This window comes from Triturus cristatus, chromosome 4_1 (genome assembly GCF_964204655.1).
Source record: "Triturus cristatus chromosome 4_1, aTriCri1.1, whole genome shotgun sequence".
NCBI lineage: Eukaryota > Metazoa > Chordata > Amphibia > Caudata > Salamandridae > Triturus > Triturus cristatus.
In genome coordinates, this window is record NC_140585.1 from 1,016,542,642 (window position 1) to 1,016,567,770 (window position 25,129).

The following is a 25,129-nucleotide window of genomic DNA, read 5'->3' on the forward strand; positions in this document are numbered from 1 at the left end:
CCTCAAAATTCATGATCCAGCAAACTACCGTCCTATATCCCAGCTACCATACCTTTCCATGGTCCTGAAGCGTTAGTGAACAAACAACTGACTACCTTCCTAGAGTCTAATGACTTACTCAACCCTTCTCATACGGGTTTCAGGGCCAATAACAGTACTGAGGCCACCCTGTTGGCCATATCAGACAACATCAGACTACTTGTCGATGAGTGGAGAGCCGTAGCATTGATCCTACTGGATCTTAGTGCGGCTTTCGATAATGTTCCCCACACCAATCTATTACGAATCCTGCACAAAAAAGAGATCTGCTATAAAGCCCTGGCATGGTCGCATTTTTGAAAGACCGAACACAAACAATACAAATGGGATCTTGCTCCTCTAACGCAAAAAGCATTAAGCACGGGGTCCCACAAAGAGCCACCTTAAGCCCCACCCTTTTTAATCCATATGTTTCATCCCTGGCAGACATCAGTAGGAAATGGGGATTTGAAATCTGCTCATATGCCAATGATATGCAATTGGTGAATTCCCTTACAAATAGGCTGACGAATATCGATACTAAGAATAACCTCATAAACTGCCTATCGGAACTCGCAGGTTGGATGTCTAAACACTGCTTAAAATTAAATGCCGAAAAGTCAGAAGTCCTACCTTTCAGAGGGGCCCATACAATCTGGGACGATAGCTGGTGGCCCCAGGCCTTGAGCACCGCCCCTGTACCTAAGCAGGTTGCAAGAAATCTATGCAAAGTCCACACGTTCTGCGGAAAAGGCTTCGCTACCCCAAAACTTCTGAGAAGACTTTTTCCTTGGATTCCCCTAAATCGTAGGAAGTTGGTGACTCAAGCTCTGTTTCTGAGCAGGCTGGACTACGATAATGCCCTTTATGTTGGCATGGCCGATTATCTGTACTCCCGCCTTCAAGCTAATTTACAATAAAAATAAATGTATCTCGGCTTCCAGATGCCTAAAAGAGCTTCACTGGCTACCAGTAAAACAAAGAGCTAGTTTCAAACTCCTTTGTTTTGCACATAGAACACTACATATAAAAAGGCCCTTACATCCTGCTAGATAGGATAGAATTCAATGTTCCTTCATAGAACCTAAGATCACGCTATCAGGCTTTTGCCTCAGTCAAGCGCACAAACAAGGTCAGAATGGGTGACAGATCTTTCTCTAAAGCAGCCGCGGTAGTATGGAACAACCTCCCACTCGATCTACGCCTCACAGAGGACTATGTACTCTTTAGGAAAAAGTTAAAAACCACCTTCTTTCCTAGATACTGAAACTACCAATAATTTAGGCCAAAAGTAATCCGTCTAGCATCTGCATTCTTTCCTAGCGCCGTGATGTCCCTCGGGATGATTGATGCGCTTTACAAGCACCAAAAATACAAATACAAATAGTCCTTAACAGTGTAACAGTAGCCACAGTACAACCCTGCTGGGCCAAGAACTGCGAAAACTGAAGAACATCCAACAAGAGGGCCATTAAAGGATCAATGGATCTCTTTCCACACCATTTAACGAATCTAGACCATCTGGAAGAGTAAACAGACTTGGTGGAGTGTCGCCTGTACAATAAAATAACATCCACCACATCCGGCGGGAGAGAGAAGGAACTCAGGTTGCCCTGTTCAATCTCCAGGCATGAAGGTGCAGGCTCTGGAGGTGGGGGTGTAGAACCTGCCCCTGCGACTGCGAGAGGAGGTCTGCCCTGAGAGGGAGACGGAGCGGAGGGTGAGATAAGAGGTGAAGAAGATCTGTGTACCACACCCTACTCGGCCAATCCGGGGCGATCAATATGAAATGGGCCCGGTCTAGGTGAATCTTCCTCAGAACCCGAGGGATCAAGGGTATGGGAGGAAACGCGTAAAGGAGTTGTGAGCCCAATCCAATTGAAATGTGTACCCCAGCGCTCATTGCATCTGAAACTGGAGACTGCAGAACAACGGGCAGTGCACGTTCTCGTGGGTGGAAAACAGGTCCAATCGAGGAGACCCCCACATCTGGAAGATGTGATGGAACACCTCCGGATGAAGCCGCCACTCGTGATCGGCGGAGTAATGCCGACGGAGACTGTACGCACGAACATTCCGCACCCCGGCTAGATGATTTGCAAACACACAAATCTGATGGCCCTGAGCCCAGGACCAGAGTCACAGAGCCTCTTGACAGAGACGATACGACCCTACACCTCCCTGTTTGTTGATGTACCACATCGCTGTAGTGTTGTCCGTCAGGATCTGAACCGACTGACCGCGAAGGGATGGAAGGAAAGCCTTTAGTGACAAACGTATCACCCGCAATTCCAGAAGGTTGATGTGAAGTAACCTTTCCTCTGACCAAAGACATTTGACCTTCAGATCCCCCAGATGAGCACGCCACCCTAGAGTGGAGGCATCCGTGATCACTGTGGCCACCGGTGGAGGAGGCTGAAAGGGCTTTCCTTGAGACAGGTGGCCCTGCACACCCCAACAAGTCAACCCCGCTGCAGCTTCCCTGGAGATTCTGACCTTCTCCCTGAGATCTCCATTGTGTTGATACCACTGCCTGCGGAGGCACCCCTGGAGTGCCCTCGTGTGCCAGCACGCATGACTGACCAACAGTAAGCAGGAAGCGAACAGACCGAGCAGGCGCAGAACCTTCAGGACTGGAACAACCGCACCATTGTGAAACAGAGGAATCATCTCCTGAATGTCGAGAACCCTCTGCGGAGGCGGAAATACCCGACACACAGTAGTGTCCAGTATTGCCACTATGAACAGGCAGTGCTGAGAAGGCACCAGGTGAGATTTGGGTACATTTATTGAAAAACCCAACTTGAACAACAGCTGTGTTGTTGCTTACAAATGGCACATCACTAACTCCGGAGACTCTGCTTTCAACAGTCAGTCGTCCAGGTAGGGGAAAACAGGAACCCCTAACCTTCTGAGATGTGCTGCTACCACTACCATCACCTTTGTAAAGACTCGAGGTGCAGAAGTGAGACCGAACTGAAGAACCGCAAACTGATAGTGTTGCGATCCTACCGTGAACTGGAGATACTTCCAATGCGACTTGAGGATGGGAAGATGAAAATACGCATCCTGCAGATCGATGGACACCATCCAGTCTTCCTGTTGCAGCGCAAGAAGAACCTGAGCCAAGGTCAACATTTTGAACTTTTCCTGCCTGAGGTAAAGATTCAAAATCCTGAGGTCCAAGATCAGCCTTTTTGGGGATCAGGAAATACCGGGAGTAGTATCCCTGACACCTCTCCTGCTCCGGAACCACCTCTATTGCACCTTTCTGTAACAAGGTAAGAATTTCCTGCTGTAAAAGCAGTAAGTGGTCCTCTGAGCACCAACCCTGGCGAGGAGGGTAAGGAGGAGGAAACTCTAAAAAAGGGAGGGTGTACCCATTCTCTACAAGATTTAAAACCCAACGATCTGAAGTGATCGATTTCCAATCTTGTAGAAAATGGGACACCCGATCCCCTACCGGACCAACATGTTCTAAGATGGGGATCTAGAACTGCTTTCCTGAAGTACCAACGGTGGCGGGAGGAGAATTGCTGCCGAGAGGCTCCCCTAAGACGTCCTTTATTTTTCCCACTGTACGATTTGTACAAAGGATTCTGCTGCTGCTGGCTCTGTTGAATCTGTTGGCGACCACGAAAGGAAGCAGCCCTTCCACAACCAGGATACCGCTTGTAGCCATATCCCCTTGATTGCGTCTGACGGCCTAGAGACCTTGCAGTTGCTCGGCTATCCTTAAAACGCTGCAAGGCAGAGTCAGCCTTAGTTCCAAACAGTCTTGACCCATCAAAGGGCAAATCCAGCAGAGTCGCTTGAACATCAGGAGAAAATCTGGACGATCTAAGCCAAGCTTGTCTTCTTGTCGCCACAGAAGACCCCATCACACGAGCCACAGAGTCAGCAGTATCCAGACCTGATTGTATCACCTGACGGGCCGCAGCTTGAGAATCAGAAAGGGCCTCCAAGAAATTATTCTGATCCTCTTCAGGCAACTTTGGAGCTAGCTGCTTGACTGAGTTCATCAGAGCATGGATATCCCTCCCAAGGAGACAGGTAGCATTAGTGGACTTTAAAGCCATACTCGCAGAAGAAAATACCTTTTTTGCCACTTGCTCCATTTTTTTAGAATCCCTATCACAGGGTATGGTAGGGAAGGAACCAGAAGATTGCTTTGAACAAGAAGCCTGGACCACCAAGCCTTCCGGTGATGGATGCGAAGACAGAAAATCCAGATCCCCAGGAGCAGGCCTGTACCTTCTTGAAATGGAACGAGAAACTGCAGAAGCAGACAAGGGGTTTTGCCAAAACCTCCTAAGTAGGTTCCGTCAAAGCCTTATTAAAGGGTAGCAGAGGTTCAGAGGCTGTAGGTGTATCAAGAACCTCAGTCAGGATATTAGATTTTACCTCTGCTGAAGGAACTTGCAGATCAAGCAACTCAGCTGCCTTCCTTATTACCACATGATAAGGAGCAATGTCTTGCAATACTCCAGCCTTTGGAGATGAGAGATCATACACAGGAGAAGTATCCAATCCACTGGCCTCCTGTAAGCCCTCAAACTCGTCCACAGACTCAACAATCTCTCCTTCCTCCTGCCCCTGTGCATATTCCTCCTCCTGAAGGAGCCTCTGCGCCTCTCTCCTAGAGGGCTGTTTAAGAATCGGCGATGGCGGCGCCAGTGAGCACATCAACGGCGTCGATGAAGGAGCCTCAGCTTCAAATCTCAGCGTCGATCGAATCCGAGTCGGCGTCGACTCAACAGCAGAAGGAGTCCGAGGAGCCGGAGCGGAAGACCTCGGCGCCGGAAAATGCCAGGCCGGAGTCGTCGGCAAGAATGGCACAAAGGGTGCTTGAGCATAGTGGTGAGGCACACCCAAGTTAAAGGCCAAAGGACTCACGGGGCCCGAATGCGCACCAGATGGAGTAGAGGCCCTGGCAAACATGCCAAACATCGCATTAAGAAAATGCGTAGGGTCTGATCCAGGAACAGGAAAAGGAGGATATGGATCCGTACCTTCCTGAACTGGATCCACCTGAGGCTTAACTGGAGCCTACACAGCCTGGAGACGACTCCCTGGGCGTCGGAGACATACCAGGAGCCCTTCAACGCCGGCGACCTCGGAGCCTGAGATGGAACCGGCATCACCCGTGGAGATGGAGTAGGAGGAGGAGATACAAAGTCCTGCCTTCGAAGTCGCTTAGCTGGAGAAGGCGACCTCGAAGCCCTGACCTTTGACGAACGGCGCCGAGAGCCATGTCTCTTTTTAGACTTCTTATGTTTTCTTGACTTCGAAGTGTGAGAAGACTACAACTTTGTTTGTTTACGACTCCTCTTCTCTTTTTTGGCTCTGGCTATAAACAGCTTAGCCTCACGCTCCTTAATGGCCTTCGGATTCATCTTCCTGCAGCTTTGGCATTCATCAACATTGTGATCCGAGGACAAGCACCAAGGCAATCATCATGCGGGTCAGTGTTTGACATGTGACCGCCACACTCCCTGCAGGGTTTAAATCCGGACTTCCTAGAAGTAGCCATTAGAAATCTTCGAGGATACAAAGTTTTCTCTATAGAAAATTGAGAGTCCCTAGAAAAACCGTTACGCGTCGATGGCGCAGAAAAAACTGAACTGACTTCAGCACGCCGACGAGGTCCTCTTATGGCTCCGGTGACGTCACTTGGAGTCGTGAGCGGAGCCATGCTATTATGACGTCCTCGTCAACGTGGGAGAGCCAGGAAAGAATTTCTGTGGAATGCTGGTGCAGGGGGTATTTGGAAGGAGAGGAATCCACAGGCAGAAGTATCCATCAGAAAGACAGTTATGTGACACTGTGACATCATAGAATTGCCTGCAGTTTTATCACATCTCATCAAAAAAAAAAAAATAATGGTTTTTACAAATGTTGAGTAAACATAGTGCATCGTTACAATAACTAAATAGTATATAATTAGTACAGGTTGTAATTAACTGCAAATAATATCAGACGCTACCCCTCAGATATTTTACCTGTTCTACAAATATAGATTTTCAAAATGGTTTAAGATTTACCGTCCCAACCACCCCACAGCAGCACTTCTGACTCCCTGTTAGCAAACCAACAAACTCACTGTTTGAAAGCTTTTGTCAGACACCACAGTCTTACAAAGGACGCAACCCCTTGGTCAACATTCCAAAAAGCTACCACGGTCTATGCACCTTTTGTGTGCACACACAGACATCCACACACAGTTACCAAAATTGGTTCCCCGATTCTGACATACTCCCTATTCACTGTCAAGTTGTCAGCTTCTGCATCTGTATCCACCTTTGCTTCCCTCCACGTCTAACAGTGAATAATAACTTCCTTGAATGATGCCATTCACATGAGATCCATTTCCAAGATCACTTTCCTGTCTCTAATCAGTTCAGACAGGATCCTTCCTGTAGCCACAGGACGAGTTGATCTGTAAGCTCACACCAACTACTCAACGGCTTCAGCAGCATTCTTCCTACTTCTATAAACACTCTGAATACAGTCCCCTAATACCCTCTCTACTAAGCCATTACTTTGAGGTATATATAATAGTGTTCTCAAATGACTTACCCCACGCTTATTCAAACAATCAGTCATGAATTTAGAGGTTTTGTTTTATTGGCATTTAGAAGAAAAAAAACAAAGCGAGAGCCACAATAAAGGAATCATGGTTTAGAGAAGACACAACAGTGTATACATTTTCCTGAGGCGAAGAGGAACAAACAAGAACCATCACATCACAGAAAATGTCCAAATCAATCAGGCATGCTTTCAACATACTTCTGAGGACTCATAGATCTTGTTGGCCAAGGCGCAGGGGCTAGATGTTCGGGCGCACAGGTTGCCACGCAAGCAGAGGGTCCGCACCTGCAGCCGGCAGGACCCCCTCCATGTTGGTCGTGATAGTAGACTCTTTGCCTCAAGTAGATCATCAGTGGTTTCCAAATGTCCCTGGGCCAGAATTGAGGCGGCACAATCTCATAGTAGTTGGAGTTTCTCTAGGCAATAAGGTGCATCCTGTAGCCAAGTCACAGCTTTTGGGGTGGGTTGCCTGCCCCAGTGTATGACTACACGTCTTTTGTCTAGAAGCGGCAGCATTCCGGTGAGAGGCTGAACTCCTGGGGGACTTCTTTTTTTAATAACAAATTTGATTGGATTCTTAGAAGAGGACATGGCCACCCAGACCAACAAGTACACAAAGGATAATAAATTAAATACACTCTTAAACATAAGCAGAAAAAATTGCACAGTTGCCCCCCCCCCCCCCCCCCCCCCAAACTGGAAGTGGCTAAATATATGCCCCACAAAAACGGCATTAGCCATTTCAAGCATTGATTCAATTCCTTATACACCAGCTCCGTATCCCTGGATCTCTGCCTCAAGTTTTGAGTGTGCTGTGATAGTGGGTGTTAAAGCAATCCCCCTGTAGTCGGCCCATTTCTGCCAGACCTTGGGGTGCTTTTGAGGGCGCGGCCCTTGACCTGTTTTGCTGCAACCTCCAGCCCCATTCAGTGGTCCATCCCTTTCTTCCACACTGCAAGGGATGGTGGGACTTCCGCCTTCCACTCTGCGGCTATATCCCTGTTTGCCAGGGTCAATCCCAGAAACAGGAGCAGTATCTTAGATCTGTTACCCCATGCCCTCCATAGTGTGAAGGAGACTCAGTTTGGGGTCTAGGTGAATGGTCCAAGAGAGGACCTCTCCCAGACAGGATGTCACACCTCGCCCAAACCTGTTAAGCGCTGTGCAACTCCACACAGTGGTGAAGGAAGGTACCCTCTCCTGTCCCGCATCTAAGGCATGTCAGGGAGCCAATCACTCCCTTGCGCCACAAACGATACCTTGTGTAGTATTCTCTGTGGAGGTACTTGAATTATATTAATCAAAGGCGGGCCATAATGGCCGCCTTACGCGGCTTCCCCAGTGCCTCTGTCCAATCGTCGTCCAATTCACCAAGATCTGCTTCCCTTGTCGCCAGGAGGATGGGCACTGTGGTGGAGCTATTTGTGACTATTGTCTGATATACTTTCCCCAAAATGTGAGATCCCAAGTCCCCCAGGAGATGCTTACCCTCCAATGGGTTACATTTTGAAAGGTTTTTGAGGTTCCAGATAGAAGGGATGAGGGCGCGATGGAGCTGGAGGAAATGATGAAACTGACTACGATGTAGTTGATAATCAGTTTGCAGCTCTTGATACGATTTGAGGGCAGTGCCCCGCATCAGATCCCCTAAAGTGGAGATTCTTATTATGTCCCACTTCCAAAAACCCTCTAGTTGTGCCACCTGTTTGAGCATGCTACCCTGCCACCCATCTGTTAACCTCCTCCACCAGCCCATCCATACATTAAAACCACCTGTGTAGCAAGGAGAAGAGAGCACACCCCCCTCCCGCCATATAAATTCTCTAGTACGAGGATGTCATCCATTGCCCACCTCTCTCCATAGTCTGGGTCATTGCATTGGCTGTACCACCCATCGTTCAAAATCAAGAGGTGAGATGCGGAATAGAAGGAATATTATATATAGATATATATATATAGCAATACCACCACAATACGTGGATTGAAAGCAGATTCTGAGGGCAACCCCTCCCTCCCACAGGAAGCCACCCAGAGTGGCATCTACTTGTCAAAACCAACACCGAGGAATAGCAAAAGGGTCATTTTGCAATTGATATAACAGTCTAGGCAGGGACACCATCTTAATAATCGCTGATCTGCCCATCCGACAGTGGTAAAAGCGACCAAACTTGTGCTTCCTCCCTAACCCATGCCAATGTGGTCCCCCAGATTGTGAGACCATGCTGCGTCTGGGAAAACATATACCCACAAGATTAAAAACCTCAGCTCGCCAGAGTCCATTCCGGTGCCTACTTTGAAGGTCCCTTGTAGCCATTAACAGTGAATATTATGGATTTTGAGACATTCATGCATTGGTCCGAGGTCCCACCAAAAATGCACATAATCATTATGATTTGGGGTCCTGAGATTTCAGGGCTAGTAAGGAATAAAAGGACATCATCAGCGTATAGGGCATCCTTTCGGACAACCCCTCACCCAACTCAAAACCCCACACCTGTGCATCCATTCTGACCCAAGCAGCCAGCGGCTCCATGGGCAGCAGTGGCAGGGGGCACCCCTGCCTCGTCACTCTGACTGGAAACGGGTCGGAAGCAGCCCCCACAACCAGCACCATCGGCAAGAGATACTGATAGAATAGCCGAACAGAAGACAGAAAGCAAGAGCCCAAATTCAATTTTGGAAGTTGAACAAACAGGTAGTCCCAGCTGATGGAATCCAACGCTTTGTCAATAGCTGCCAAAAGCACTGCTGCCGGCCTCCCAAGCTGGCCAGCATTAGCTAGGGTATTATATACCCGCCTAATATTGTGGTGTGTGGCCCAATTGGGCATAAAGCCCATCTGATAAAGGTGGACGACGTTTGGCATGTGCTGCGCTAGTCTATTGGCCAGGGTTCTGGCCAAGAGTTTCACCTCCAAATTCAGGAGGGAGATCAGACAGCACAAGCAATGTTCCTCTGGTGGCCGACCTGGTTTAAGGAGGACCACAAGCTCTGTCCGATCCTAGTCCGGCACGAGCACCTCGGTCTCTGAATCACACCCAATAGGTGTTTCCCTAACTGAGGCATATAGGCTTTAAAAATATTTCAGGGTAATCCATTAAGACCCAGAGCCTTTCCAGGCTGCATTCCCACAAAGGCAAGCGAGAGCTCCACTTGGGTAATTATCTCATCAAGCTGGGCATGGGCAGTATCAGAAAGGGCCCAGAGAGGCAAGTCATCTATAAATGTTGTAATCTGGTCTAGGGTACCTCTCTCCAGGTATATACTTCTCTGAAGTACTGGGCAAAGCTCTGAGCACCTGCGCGAGGGCTCTCCAGCAGCTGCCCCTGCGAAGTACAGAGTGTAGGCAGGGAAGGCTGATATTGCATGGCTGGGCATAACCTGTGCAGCATTTTGCTTGACTTGTCCCCCGCCCATTGATATATCCTGTATTGTGTCACCCTCCAGTTCTGCTTGGCTTCATCAAAGAACAACTGTTGGTACTGCTGTTGAACGAGTACCAACTGTTGCCGTGCCACATTGCCATCAGCCAAGGGGCCCCGGTCCTCAAATGTCTGCATCTGCGACTCAAGGTGGGGAGAGGATGTGGCCTAATGGCTAGGGCGGTCGACCTCAAATTTGGGGAACCGGGGGCATATGTATCAAGCCCTTTTCCCGTTCGCAAACGGGCCGATTCTCAGAATCGGCCCGTTTGCGAACGGGAAAAGGCCTTTTGGGATGTATCATCCCAAAAGGGCATCGCACATTAGAGAATTGCAAATTTGCGATTCTCTATTTTGTGATTGCATTTAAGGAATTGCAAATTGCGATTCCTTAAATGCGATGCAACAAGCACCCAAGTTGTGCGATTTCTCCTTAAGAAATCGCAAATTACCACCAACTTCAAGTTGGTGGTAATTATCGATTTCTTTGAAAGATGCACTTTTTGGCATTTTTCAAAGTGCCATGTGGCGCACATACATGCCCTTAGGGCATGTATGTGCGCCACATGCGCACACATGCTCATTTCAGGGGTGCATCAGGGTGTCCTTATGACACCCTTGTACCCTTGAAATTATTCTCAATTTGCGATTCTCTAATTGCGAATCGCTAATTGAGAATGTCTTCCCTTTCATTCCTATGGGCCTCCTGGCCCATAGGAATGAATGGGAAGGTATTCCTTAATTGCGAATCGCAATTTGCGAATCGCAATTAAGGAATGCCAAGGAATCGCTAACAATTTGTGAATTTTTACTTACATCTCGTTTGCAATTCGCAAATAGCGATTCTTAAAAAATCGCTATTTGAGAATCGCAAATAGAGATTTTGATACATATGCCCCCGGGTTCTTGTCTCGGCAATGACGCTCAACATCCTGTGATTCTGGGCAAATCACTTAGTCTTCCCGTGCCTAACAAAAATTAATGTCTCCTTATGTAACGCAACATGTAAAGTGCTCTGATACCCGATACCTTCGGATCAAATTTGTGCTACATAAAACTCTGGAAAAAAAGGTTCCTAAGCTCCTGTCCCTGATGCATGCTTTCCCCTGCACAGTAACCGATATCCACTCCGTGCAGAGTTGGCTTAAATGCCTCCCACAACACCATTGCGGAGGACACTGTACCAACATTAAGGGTCAAATACTCTTCGATGGATCGTGCGATGTATAAGTGATAATTGGGGTTTGGCAGATACCATGGTGAGAAGCGCCAGCATGGAATAGAGTGACACACATGACTCCGGTTGTTCTATGATTCAGTGACATCATAGAACACCATGCAATGACAGCATATACTCCTGCATCTTAGTGAGGATGACCATAGCGCCTCTAGACTGTTTTTATGATCTGGTTGTGCTTAACAAATAATAAAAACAAATACCCTGCCAAGAGCGAGCATAAGATTTAATAAACACATCTTTGGAACTAAAGAAGTAAATGTACTCCAATATCGAGAATATCAACATATAATCCATACCGGGCATGTGCAACAATGAGAATTAGAAGAGTGGCCTTCACTGCCAGGAAAGTGAAGGTCAGTGTGTTTTTAAAGGCCAACCTGATAGTGACTTGGAAGAAAGAAAAGTGTTTCTTGCTCACAGAAATTAGGATTTTTTTGTTGTAGGTGGGTTCTATTCAGTTAAGAAGGCATGCAAGATAAAAATGTCAACCTAATTAGCTTTCAGATGTACTAGGTGAGGTAACCTTTGAGGTTTTGCCTTGCACATTTCACTGAGAAATGAAAAATAAAGTGAAATATTAGTTGCTTAGCCACATTATATAGCGAAGCAACAGAAACTCATTTGAGAAGTCGACATTTTATTTACCCTGTACAACCAAATTTTTTACCAATTTGAAGGATACCAGCCACAGAGCATAAGTAAAATCAGAACAAATGATGTATGGAAAATGGACCTGCTGATGTCAAGTTCGGTAATAAAACTCAGCCATAATGGGGATGTAGCAGGACTATCACACCCAGCAACTCTGGTGCCACTGCCTCTGCTGTAGCAAAAAGACCCCAACAGCTGTAGCAAAGGCATACAGTCCTGAAGGAAAGCCACCTGAAATCCAAAGCCGCCTAGTGAAAAGGAGGCAATACTTGATAAGGACAGTCTTGCCTTTAAAGTTTGTATAGGATTGAGCAGTGTAAAGAAAAATATTTACTTTGTCCTGGGTGCTCCCACCCTATCCTTTGTGAGCAAATGTTTCTTGTTTTGCAACCCAGAAAGTTCATATACCCTCCTGAGATAGCAAAACAACTTAAAGGAGAGCATACTGACTATATTCCAACTAGACTTCTGAAGAAAAGAACCAGAGGACAGAATTCTTCAATTGACATATGATAAAGTGGAACCTTATTTTTTTGTCATCAATCTAAGGTGGTATACCTCAAGTGGAGGTACCAGTTACCTAGGCAAAGAGAGGCATGAGATTCCATGTGAGGGTCAGCAGCAAGCAACTCCCTTTTGATTCTGGTTTAACAGGGCCTACATTGCACCACCATAAATCAAAGAAAAGCATTAACATTGTATGTGGTGCAGCAAAATTCATTTCACTAGGAGATGAACCTAAAAAAACATACAAAAGCCTTAATAACATCTGGATTAAACTGCATTCTAGACATACATTGAGAATCAAGTTTGAGATTTGCTTGAGAAAGACACATTAATAATTACCTAAGCTGGCGTCCTAGTTTTCTGAAGAGAAAGCTGATAGTCAAAAGGCTCAATGTTGGTGGGGTGGATAAAACACACGCTCGGTAATACTGCAGGTACCTCCTCATTCCACATGTAAATGCCTGGGAAATGAACGACAAAATCAAATCATCTAAATAAGTGGATTTGTTCAAAACCGAGGAATTGGTTCTCTGGTGAGCAAAGCTGTTATCTGACAGTGACTCAGCAAGCTTTAATTCATCTACTGGTTGAAACAAAACATAGCAAAACTGAGGTGAGGCTTTTTTTTAGTAGAGGCTTGAACCACAGTCTCCTTCAATATGGGCCTCTCATAATGGAGAAAAGACGCCTAAAGAGTAATTTATCTTTTCTTTACAGTATGTTTGAAAAATAGATTTCTTCTGAACACCAGATTATTGTGGACCAGTGCCACAGCAGAAGCTGCATTTACCCAAATGCCCATGAAAGCATCACCTTACCACTGCATCAATTTACTGGCAGTGCTACAGTTATGAATGCTGTTTCTTTCCTCACAACTGATTGCTGCACTGTTTTTTAAATATTTGTTAGAGAACTTTTTTTTTTGTTCTAGATGCCCTTATGTGATCCCAAACTAAGCTTCTAAAAGGTAATGTGCCTTTACCATATTTTGCTTTCGTATGTTCCCCTCCCATGGAGGTCGGGTGGGGTCTGCTGGGGGCTTCCCTCCTCCTCTGGGGGACTAGTTAGTATTTAGCTATGGGGCGACAGGCACACTGCACTTTGGGGGGGCTGTCTGGGCTCATGCAGGGGTGCAGGGAGGGGGGAGTTCTGTTGGGACCGGGGGGTGGGGGGGGTGTGTTGTTTGTTAGCACCGCAAGGCAAACCCGCAACTGTTTTGTCGTTTTTAAGATGCTCGGTGGGGGACGACCGATTGTTTTGACGTATGATGGGGGGTAGGGATTTGACTGTGTTGTCATGGAATGTTAACGGCCTGGGGGATAGGATTAAGCGTGGTGTGGTCCTGCAGTACTTAAAACGTATTTCACCAGATGTTGTCTTCCTGCAGGAGACGCACCTTATAGGTAACACCTTTCATGCAATGAATCGGCGGGGATACCGTTTGGCGGCCCACTCCGGCTTCACTTCGGGCTCGCGGGGGGTGGGTATTATGGTCAAGAACTCGCTCCCGTTGGAGATTGACGAGGTGCGCCATGATGAGAGGGGACGCTACACTGTTTTGGTGGGACGAATGGAGGGTAGAGTGTTTATCTTTATATCAGTGTACGTCCCGCCTGGGTTACAAGCCACTACATTTGCAGACCTGGGGCGCCTCCTTCTGGACCTTCCGAGTGGCCTGTTGGTGGTTGGAGGGGACTTTAATGCGGTTGCCTCCGGGTCTATGGATCGCCACCCCCCTAGGGACCTCCCCCGGGCACAGGCATGGCTGCCCGGCCTTTTAGACACGCTGGGCCTGGTGGACTGCTGGCGCTTAAAGCATCCTGGATTGCTGCAGTACACCTTCCACTCGGGGGCCCATGGTAGCCTCTCGCGGCTTGATTACATCCTTGTCCCGGCGGCCCATGCAGGGAGGGTGGGGGAGGTGCGCCATTTGGCACGGGGTATCTCAGACCACTCCCCATTGTTGTTGCATTTCGATGTCTTCCCGAGGGGGGATGGCAGGGTGGCCCCGATTAATGCATGGTATTTGCGCGACCCCACCATTCGTGCCGACTTGATCAAATCCTTACAGCGCTATTTTGAGGAGAATGTGGGGTCGGTTCCGTCTGCCATCTCCCTGTGGGAGGCTTTCAAGGTGGTTCTTAGAGGGGAGGCCCTCTCCGTTATTTCCAATGCCCGGCGGCGCGAGCGGGAGGAGGTGACCCGGGTTGAGGCCGAAATTGCAGAACTGGAGGGTGACCTAGGGAGCGGGGTAACAGACGCCAAGTTGCATGTGTTGCATTTAAAGCAGGCGGCCTATCGGGCCCTCGTCACGGAGGCGGCCAGGGGCCTCAGTAGAGAGCAGCAGGGGCGATTGTATGATGTGGGTGACAAGGCTGGCAAACTGATTGCGTGGTTGGATAAGAGGGAGAGAGCGAGCCGCGTGGTGCCTTTGATTGAGAGCGTGGATGGAGTGTGTGTCACCGAGCCGGAAGCCATTGTCTCCTGCTTCGCGGACTATTTCCGCGAAGTTTACTCCCCGGTTTCTCCCTGCTCGGACGAAGATTCCCATGCCCTGCTTCGGGACATCGCACTGCCCTCCCTTACGGTGGAGGACAGGGACTCGCTGGACGCCCCTCCCACCTCGGACGAAATTGCCTCGGCTATTCGCTCGGTTGCATCCGGCAAGGCCATGGGCCCCAATGGTATTCCCATTGAGCTATACAAGCTACGCCCGGATGTGCTGGCGCCCCACCTGCGCGCGATGTTCCTTGCGGCCCACTCGCAGGGCTCCCTCCCGCCGGACCAGCGTCTGGCTACAATTGTGGTGATCCATAAGGAGGGGAAGCCCCGTGAGCGGGTCACATCCTATAGGCCGATTTCGCTTTTGAACGCGGAGCCCAAAATCCTCGCCAAGGTGTTGGCCAACCGGTTGGTTGGCGTGGTGGGCGATTTGGTCCACCAAGACCAATCGGGCTTTATACCACACCGCAACACGGCGCTTAATCTGCGGCGCTTACATGGGGTGCTTGCGCGTGTTCCATTTGTGCGGGAGCCGGCCATCTTGGCGTCCTTGGACGCCACCATGGCGTTTGATACGCTCGAATGGCCATATATCTGGGCGATGCTGGCGAAGTTTGGGTTCGGCCCGGGTTTTGTCAGCTGGGTCAAATTGCTATATTCGGGCCCGTTGGCGCAGGTGGTGGTGAATGGGCGAGTATCGGCCCCATTCGCGCTGGGGCGGGGCACGCGACAGGGTTGTCCCCTGTCGCCTCTCCTGTTCGCCCTGGCCATGGAGCCCCTGGCGGAGTGGCTGCGGTGGCACCCTTCTATCCGTGGTCTCCGCTGGACCCCCGAGCATGAGGACCGCGTGTCCCTCTATGCTGACGATATCCTTTTGTATCTCGCCTCCCCGCGCAAATCACTGATCGTCCTGGTTGATGTTTTGCGCTCCTTTGGTCGCAACTCAGGCCTGGTCATCAACTGGGCGAAATCCTGTGTCTATGTGCTTTCCGGGGAGGCTCCGGTCCTGCCACGGGACTGTCCGATCCAGATTGCCTCCCAGGGTTTCCGGTACCTGGGTATCTATATCACTCTTGACCCGGAGGCCCGCTATGAGCGGAACTTGCTGCCCCCCCTCCAGCGTTTGAGGGAGGACGTGGTGCGCTGGCGGCGTTTGCCGCTCTCGCCGCTCGGCCGAGCGGCCTTATTTAAAATGATGTCCCTGCCGCGCTTCCTCTACGCCCTCCAGAATACCATGGACTTGGTCCCGGCACGCTACTCTCGCGAGGTGGAGGGCCTCCAGCGGCGCCTGTTCTGGGACGGGAGGCCGCGTATAGCTCTGGCTAAATTGACGCTCCCGTGGTACGATGGAGGGGTCGCCCTCCCGGACATCAAACGGTATTACTGGGCCTCCCAACTAGCTGCACTTAATCATGGCCTTTACGGGCCCGCCTTGAACCCGGCATTTGAGATGGACAGGATGCTTCTGCCCGGTGGCGATTATAATCGAGCGCTTTACTCTGGCGCGCCCGACTCCCGTTTGACGGGACCGACGCGTGTCATGGTGCGTGTCTGGCACGCGGCTAATGCAGCTATGGGGTGGAAGGACCGTTTGACCCGAGCGTCTCCGCTGTATGCATCTGAGAGGTTGGGCTCCCTGTGGATGTCGAAGGGCTTCGAGAAGTGGGACACGATCGGAATCAGCACGGTGGGAGATCTCTGGACGAGGGGGGGATTCAAAACTTTTGAGACGCTGCAGGCGGAGTTTCAGCTGCAGGGCAGTGAGTACTTTCGGTACCTACAGGTCCGCCATGCGCTGGGCTCCGTCTTCCCGGATGTCGCATCCATTCCGGAGTCTTCCCCCCTGGAGGACAGAGTGCTGGATGGCCATGTCCCGGACAGCACGATCTCCCTCATATACAAAAAATTGATCAACGATAGATCGTGCCTGCTGACTAGTCTCCGCGCGGCTTGGGTTGCTGACGGGCTGGAGCTGGACGGCGAGGATTGGATTTCTGCGGTGGCCTCTCCGAAAGAGGTGGCCATCCCGGCTCGCCTTCGTTTCGTCCAGCTCAAGATCCTTCACCGGGTCTACGTGACGGGGCCAAGGCTTCTACGTATGGGTTTTGCCGGTGATGGAATGTGTAAGCGTGGCTGTGGTGCGTTGGCGACTTTCATGCATATACTGTGGGAGTGCCCGAGGGTGGAGCGATTCTGGCGTGGTGTGCATGAGGTTCTACGAATGGTTACGCGTGTCGCGCTGCTGCCTGAAGCGAGGAGATGCTTGCTGAATGTCTGGGAACCTAATGACTATTCGGTCCCCCAGACGCGGTGGGTGACTCTGGGATACATGATAGCTAAGCGTGATATTGCTCAATTGTGGGGATCCCAGAGGCCCCCTGCGGTGTCGGCCTGGAAAGAGCATATGGATTGGTGTATGTTTCGTGAAAAGGTGGTGTATGTGGCGAGGGGTAAGCCTGGGGCGTGGATGAAACTCTGGGGCCCCTGGAACGCCTACCGCGGGGGTATTTGTGAGCCGCCACTGCTACCGGCTGCCTCGCCTGCTCCGTCTCCCTAGATGGCCCCCCTCCCTCGGCCGCGGGCGCGCGGTCCCCCAGTCCCTGATCTACTCCCGTCCCCCTCTTCAGAGTTTTGCTGTTGTTTGGATCCCCCACTTATGGAGCACGTGTTGTCACTTTGGATCGCGGGTTGCCTTGCGGTTGTAGTTTGTTGATGTTGTGTTGTTGTAAGAAAATGGAACCGTATTGTGGGCATGGAGCTATGTGGCCTGCACCATTGATTACCCCTGTTCTCCTACTGTGCACCGCTGAGAGACTTTTTGCTGTATGTATGTAATATGCTTCTGATGCTCTAGCGGCCGGCCGTGTGGTTGTAGGCCCATACCTGTAACTTTTATAAACTGTAATAAACGGTTTCAAAAAAAAATAAATAAATAAATAAATAAAAGGTAATGTGAATGGTGCATAAGAACAGTAATTCTATGTTAGGACCCTGGAGGCTCAGATCACGCTTATCGCTTCCATTTATTTGCTCAGCAGCCTTATGAAAAAAAGCAAATTTCATTCAAAGACTACAAATCCCAAGAATCTATGCGACAATTTAACAAAACAACCATAGAGTCAGTCCTATATATCCAACATCAAGGAAAAGCACTTCCTCTTTCTTCGCTGCTCAGCAGCTAGATAAGGGCTTTATTTTCATAGTGGATATTAATCCCTAATGAGTTGTTATTGTTGTGCCTTATTTTGTAAACGTGCGGCTTTCCCTGTCGGAGGCTTTCCCCGGTGATGTGATAGCGGCGGCGGTACGAGGACTCCACGGTATGGGTGGGCCCTTCATGGCTTCCAGTGTCGGGCGCGCTAATCTGCGCCAGTGCGGGCCTTTCTTGTTTATTAGTTCAGACGCATCTAAATGTCTCAGCTAGACGTGTGGCTGATCAAAGGGGGTGCGCGGCCTCCAGAAGCTGAAGCCGCGGCTTCATTATTGCTGCCCCTGCATTCCTAAGTGCGTCTCCTTGCTTTCCGACCAGAGTAGGGGGCGTGGAGGGCGCGATAAGGGCTTTATTTTCATAGTGGATATTAATGCATAATGAGTTGTTATTGTTATGCCTTATTTTGTAAACGTGCGGCTTTCCCTGTCGGAGGCTTTCCCCGGTGAAGTGATAGCGGCGGCCCCTATAGGGTGTGTACGAGGACTCCACGGTATGGGTGGGCCCTTCATGGCTTCCAGTGTCGGGCGCGCTAATCTGCGCCAGTGCGGGACTTTCTTGTTTATTAGTCCAGACGCATCTAAATGTCTCAGCTAGACGTGTGGCTGATCAAAGGGGGTGCGCGGCCTCCCGCAGACTCCAGAAGGTGATGCCGCGGCTTCATTATTGCTGCCCCTGCATTCCTATGTGCGTCTCCTTGCTTTCCGACCTGAGTAGGGGGCGTGGAGGGCGCGCATCTTGTCAAACACGCGCATAGTGAAGAGAGAACAGCTGAATAGGCACAGGACTTCAGTAGCTGCATTCCTTCGCATCTGCATACTTTAGGCTCCTGATACGTGGTCTCACCCACAGAGCCTTCCCCTTAGGGCCTGTGATAACTAGAGGGCCGGTTTAGTACTTTCCTACGGACAGTTCAACAAGCATCGGCAAATTCAAGCATACCGGGCCTGGTTTGGTTGTGTTTGTACAATTTTGTTTGCAATATTCCTGTCCATGCCTTTAATTTGTACCTGATCACACCATGGCAGGTGTTTTTGATGATTATTGAGAGTCCGTTGAGGAGGAGCAAACGCTTCTTCCTATTCATGAAGAGCTACAGGATGCCATAGACACATCCCTGAGGAGGGCGATCTCTTTGGAACCCCTGAGTCAAAGGATTATCGAACTGATGATAAGACGCAGTCTCTTATCCCTGACAGGGAAAACCGGAGGCTTGAGCCTTCTACTGATAATAGGGGGGCCTCTAAGGGTAAAAACAAGGCTAGGCCTAACATTAATGTTAGACGGGCTGCTGGACGGCTTTGAACGGCTCTGCCAGGCCTTCCTAAAAAGGCTGTGCGCACAAAACCAAAATCGATAGTGGGGGCTCCACTCTACCAAAGGGACAGAGCACTGTATCAGACTGTATAGTCAAAAAGAATGTCCCTTTGGGTTCACCTAAAGAACCATCCAACCCTTTCACACTCTTATTGCATCTCCAATCACCCCTTATATGCGGTCACATGGAAATTTGAATATCCCCACTATGATATTTTAAGGAAGATATTGGTTATTTTATTGGTAAAAGGTTTGACAAATCCAATTAAATAACAGGACACGATTGCAGTACATAAAATTATGACACTGATCGCATTAAATAAAAATATTTCATGGTTAAAAATATTATTACACCATTTCTAAAAAGTTTTTTTCAAAAGTAACCCACATAAAAACAGTCTCATAATACTCAATAGATTATTACTCTCTTGAGACTTGATATACGATCAAATATACTCCACTGAGTATATACATCAAACATTCAATTAGGGAAAATCAGCTTCAAGGGGTGGGGGCAGGGCTTAGTGGTTCATTCGGAATTGGGTGTCCTTAACAGGGGATGCGTGGGTGCTTCAAACCGTGAGGGGCTTTCACATAGGTTCGAGGTCGACACGGTGTGACAGTTCCTCAGATTGTTAAATCCAAATGGTCGCACACTGCTGACCTACCTGCGTGTTACCCCAAAGAACTGTGGTCCCTGTAGTCAGCGTCGGCGGATACACCTATGCTCGTGTCGTGAGTGCAAGTGTGAATAGCGTTAGCCATCCCTGGACACGTGTTTCGAGGTAGTTGCCTCTCGTCAGCAGGGAGTAGGAAAGAGTGTAGGGTTGCTGTGTAGGCTGCTAAAATCATTATCAGGTAAAGTACCTCTCGTAGCAACGCAGGTGCGTAACCTGAGTCCGTCGACTCCCCGGCTCATGGAGCCACTAAATAATTAAATCCAAATGGTCGCACACTGCTGACCTACCTGCGTGTTACCCCAAAGAACTGTGGTCCCTGTAGTCAGCGTCGGCGGATACACCTATGCTCGTGTCGTGAGTGCAAGTGTGAATAGTGTAAGCCATCCCTGGACACGTGTTTCGAGGTAGTTGCCTCTCGTCAGCAGGGAGTAGGAAAGAGTGTAGGGTTGCTGTGTAGGCTGTGTTGGATTTAATTATTTAGTGGCTCCATGAGCCGGGGAGTCGACGGACTCAGGTTACGCACCTGCGTTGCTACGAGAGGTACTTTACCTGATAATGATTTTAGCAGCCTACACAGCAACCCTACACTCTTTCCTACTCCCTGCTGACGAGAGGCAACTACCTCGAAACACGTGTCCAGGGATGGCTAACGCTATTCACACTTGCACTCACGACACGAGCATAGGTGTATCCGCCGACGCTGACTACAGGGACCACAGTTCTTTGGGGTAACACGCAGGTAGGTCAGCAGTGTGCGACCATTTGGATTTAATTATTTAGTGGCTCCATGAGCCGGGGAGTCGACGGACTCAGGTTACGCACCTGCGTTGCTACGAGAGGTACTTTACCTGATAATGATTTTAGCAGCCTACACAGCAACCCTACACTCTTTCCTACTCCCTGCTGACGAGAGGCAACTACCTCGAAACACGTGTCCAGGGATGGCTAACGCTATTCACACTTGCACTCACGACACGAGCATAGGTGTATCCGCCGACGCTGACTACAGGGACCACAGTTCTTTGGGGTAACGCGCAGGTAGGTCAGCAGTGTGCGACCATTTGTATTTAATTATTTAGTGGCTCCATGAGCCGGGGAGTCGACGGACTCAGGTTACGCACCTGCGTTGCTACGAGAGGTACTTTACCTGATAATGATTTTAGCAGCCTACACAGCAACCCTACACTCTTTCCTACTCCCTGCTGACGAGAGGCAACTACCTCGAAACACGTGTCCAGGGATGGCTAACGCTATTCACACTTGCACTCACGACACGAGCATAGGTGTATCCGCCGACGCTGACTACAGGGACCACAGTTCTTTGGGGTAACACGCAGGTAGGTCAGCAGTGTGCGACCATTTGGATTTAATTATTTAGTGGCTCCATGAGCCGGGGAGTCGACGGACTCAGGTTACGCACCTGCGTTGCTACGAGAGGTACTTTACCTGATAATGATTTTAGCAGCCTACACAGCAACCCTACACTCTTTCCTACTCCCTGCAGACGAGAGGCAACTACCTCGAAACACGTGTCCAGGGATGGCTAACGCTATTCACACTTGCACTCACGACACGAGCATAGGTGTATCCGCCGACGCTGACTACAGGGACCACAGTTCTTTGGGGTAACACGCAGGTAGGTCAGCAGTGTGCGACCATTTGGATTCAGTTCCTCAGATTGCCCCAGAAAAAGATACTTCTGATACGCCGTGAGTTGCACAGAATGTTGGACAGGGAGAAAATTCCCCTTTATCATCTGGCCAGTAGGCCTTCTATCTTCTTTGATCCAAGCGATCTTCCCGGGCCCACTGCATTACCGGGCCCTGCAACGTCTGGAGGCGCAACATCTCCGGAGGGGTCTGTTGTATGCACAGTAGGTCTCTTATTTTCTGGAGGCCAGGACAGAACTTTGTTGATGGCTTAATCACAATCATGCCTGGAATGGCACAGCCATCTTTGGGTCAGCCCCAGACCTGGTCATCGAGTCTGATGCCAGTCGACAGGTATGGGATGCTGTGGAGATATTACCACAGGAGGACAGTGGTCAGAGTGGGAGGAGGCTCTCCACATCAATTGTCTGGAACTCCTCGCAGGCTCCTTTGCGGTGCAGAGTCTAGGGGCCAACAAGGTTTCCTGTGCCATCCTTCTGAAGATGGACAATATATCGGCAGTGAGATATATAAATCGTGGTGGTGGTGGGGGGGGGGGTGACCAAGTCCAAGGTTCTGGAACCATTGTCTGGAGAACAAGTTGCCAGTAATTGCAGAGTACCTACACGGGAGACTCAATCAGTCTGCAGAGTGGCAGTCCAGACACCTGAAGGATTAGAATGCATGGAAACTGGTTCTCTCTCTGTTCCAGCGAATCGTGGATCAGTGCGATCCATACCAGGTGGATCTCTTTGCCTTAAGACTCAATTACCAATTCCCACACTTTTTCAGCTGGCATCCGGCTCCTCTAGCGGAGGCAACAGACGCTTTTGCTCCAAGATTGGAGTCAGTTTCAGGAGTATGTGTTTCCTCCTTTTTCAATGATAGCCAGACTCACTGCATTGGTCATGCATCAGAAGGCGGAAGTGATCCTGGTGACACCGCTCTGGAGATCGGAAGTATGGTTTCTAGTTCTTCTGGAATTTTCTATGGATTTTCCAATCCATCTTCCCCTAATTTCTCAGCTTCTGATGGACCCTCATGGCAACTTGCACCAACAGATTCAGTATGGAACTCTCCTACTGATGGGTTGGAAGATTAGAGGGGCCTTTCGACACACGCAGCTTCCATCATCAGAAGAGCTTGGCCAGACTCTACCGTTAGGCGATATGGTTCACCGTGGAGGAGATGGTCACGCTGGTGTATGCAAAGGGATCTTGATCCCGTGGGGCGGATGTAGTGCATATTGCCAATTTCTTGTCCGAGTTTGTTGACAAGGGGTTAGCTTATCACACCATCAATGCATGCAGATCGGCAATTTCAGCAGGTCATATGCCCATTCATGATATCTCAGAAGGGACATATCCACTAGTCTGACGCCTCTTGAGGGGTATTTGGTTATCCTTCCCACCGGAACAGAAATACTCCCCCTTTGAGGTAGTTAATGTTGCACCCCGATTACTGCATTCATGGCTGCGTAACAAAAACTTGTCTTGTAAGGAGCTAACAGGTAAGTTAACAGTTCTGTTATGTCTAATCTCCTGTAAAAGAGTTTCTGATGTTCGTGCCCTCGACATTACGGCATGTATGTTTACCCCGGAAGGAGTGTCATTTACTATTTCGTACCGTATGAAGTCCAATACTAGAGTGGTTCATTATCCTGCTTTTCCTTTTTTTTTTTTTTACTTTATTTTTTTTTTCCTTGTGGTTACAACAAAAAAGAGAAGAGAAAAAAAATAAGATAAGAGACAAAACCAAAGAAAGATAATCAAAACAACCAAAGGCCTCAGTTCAGCACAGTCAAATCAATTGTATACATTTGCATTCCATTGCAAAGCTTACTAAATGAATTACAGCAAAGTATAAATTAATAAAGACAAATAAATAAGAATGCTTCCATCTTTAGGAAAAAAACCCATAATATACCATTATGCCACATTGCTGAAAAGCCTAGTGCTTAAACTAGGTAGACCATCAGCTATTGACCTATCCATGCTTCAAGTGGGGCCCAAATCTTTTTACCAAAGTTACGCCTCCTTTTCCTAGTCATCCAAAATTCTGTGTGGTTCACTGCCTGAGAGCATATGAATTTATGACCAAGGGGGTGGTGCAACAATTCTTTATCCTCAAGAAGTCTTTCAAGCCAGTTTTCGCAATGACTATTGCCCGTGGGATGAGACGGTCCCTACAGGAAGAAGGGATTGATACGGCCTCCAAAGCTTTATCCTTGGGGACTCGGCAGGAAGATATTCTCAGGGCTGCCGATTGGGAGTCTACTTTCAAGACCATTTACTTTAAACCAATCATTGGCATGGCTTCACTGGTTGTGAACCAGCTTTAAACTAGCAGAATTTGAGCCTCCCGGTCCTGGCATAGAATATAAAATGTCCTAGCTATCATGAAGGAAGGTTTCAAATCTATTAAGGACACGGAGGCGAGGATTATCCCTTCCTATTGGATACAATATGCTACCCTTCCTGTAGCCTAAGAAGTCTTCAGTTGGATCAGTATTTTTGGTTGTAGTCAATGTAAGGGACTCCACAAAAACTCTCAGACATTGTGTTTGTTTAAAATGTTTTGGTGCTGTAACTGGGTTCCGTGCTCTCCATGCCACTGGAGTCAAGCTAGCCTATCTCATGAGGAGTGAAACCCCCGAAACCGGTCCTAGGATGGTTGTTTCCAGTCCAGGGAGGACCTGGTCTGGCAGTTCAGGCTGGACTGTTCCCATAGGGAGCAGAGTCATGGCTGATTTTCATATGGCTGGGCTCAAACTGAAAAAAAACGATGGATTTAGGCCCCGATCTCTGTACTGGGGTCATAGTATGACACTGTTCTGCATTCTGTCCACCAATTGTTCTTTTTACAGTTGAGACTATGGCACTGCCTAGCAAGTCGGTGGTGTGGACACCGAATGGTAAATTTCGCTGCGTCCCAACCATATAGGAACGGCTGATTCAAGATGGCCCAGACCTCTTCCAGGAGCATGGACAGCTGCTGCACAACCCAGTCCCACAAGGTGTGAATGCATCGGCTCAAGAATATATCCTCTTACCAAAGGTGTCCAGCCTCGTTGATTCCCTATCCGGAAGGGTGCTAGGGAATGTGCTCTGGTTCAGTTAGGCCAATGAGGTCTGCACCACCAGGCTCTTGGGAGAGGGATGCTGGGAGAAGTAAGTCGGGTCTCCAGGAGTCTGGAGATGTGTCTAAACCACTAGAATCGTCCAGCTCTTCATACCAATTCTCCTCCTGGTACGATTCATCCTCCAGGAGGTCATAGCCCTCTTCACCACCACCACCCTCTGAAAAGGCTGGTATGTCAAAGGTTGACAGGTACAGGAAGGGTT

At 49.0% G+C, this 25,129-nt stretch overlaps 1 protein-coding gene across 1 annotated transcript in view; it reads right to left on the reverse strand.

Annotated features, from left to right (window-relative positions):
• Positions 1 to 25,129, reverse strand: part of TUBGCP6 (tubulin gamma complex component 6) — a 492,321-nt gene that overhangs the window by 344,234 nt on the left and 122,958 nt on the right. The window contains exon 6 of the mRNA XM_085653952.1: positions 12,769 to 12,890. Coding sequence (XP_085510078.1) covers positions 12,769 to 12,890 — 122 coding nt within the window. The remainder of the gene's footprint in view (positions 1 to 12,768; positions 12,891 to 25,129) is intronic.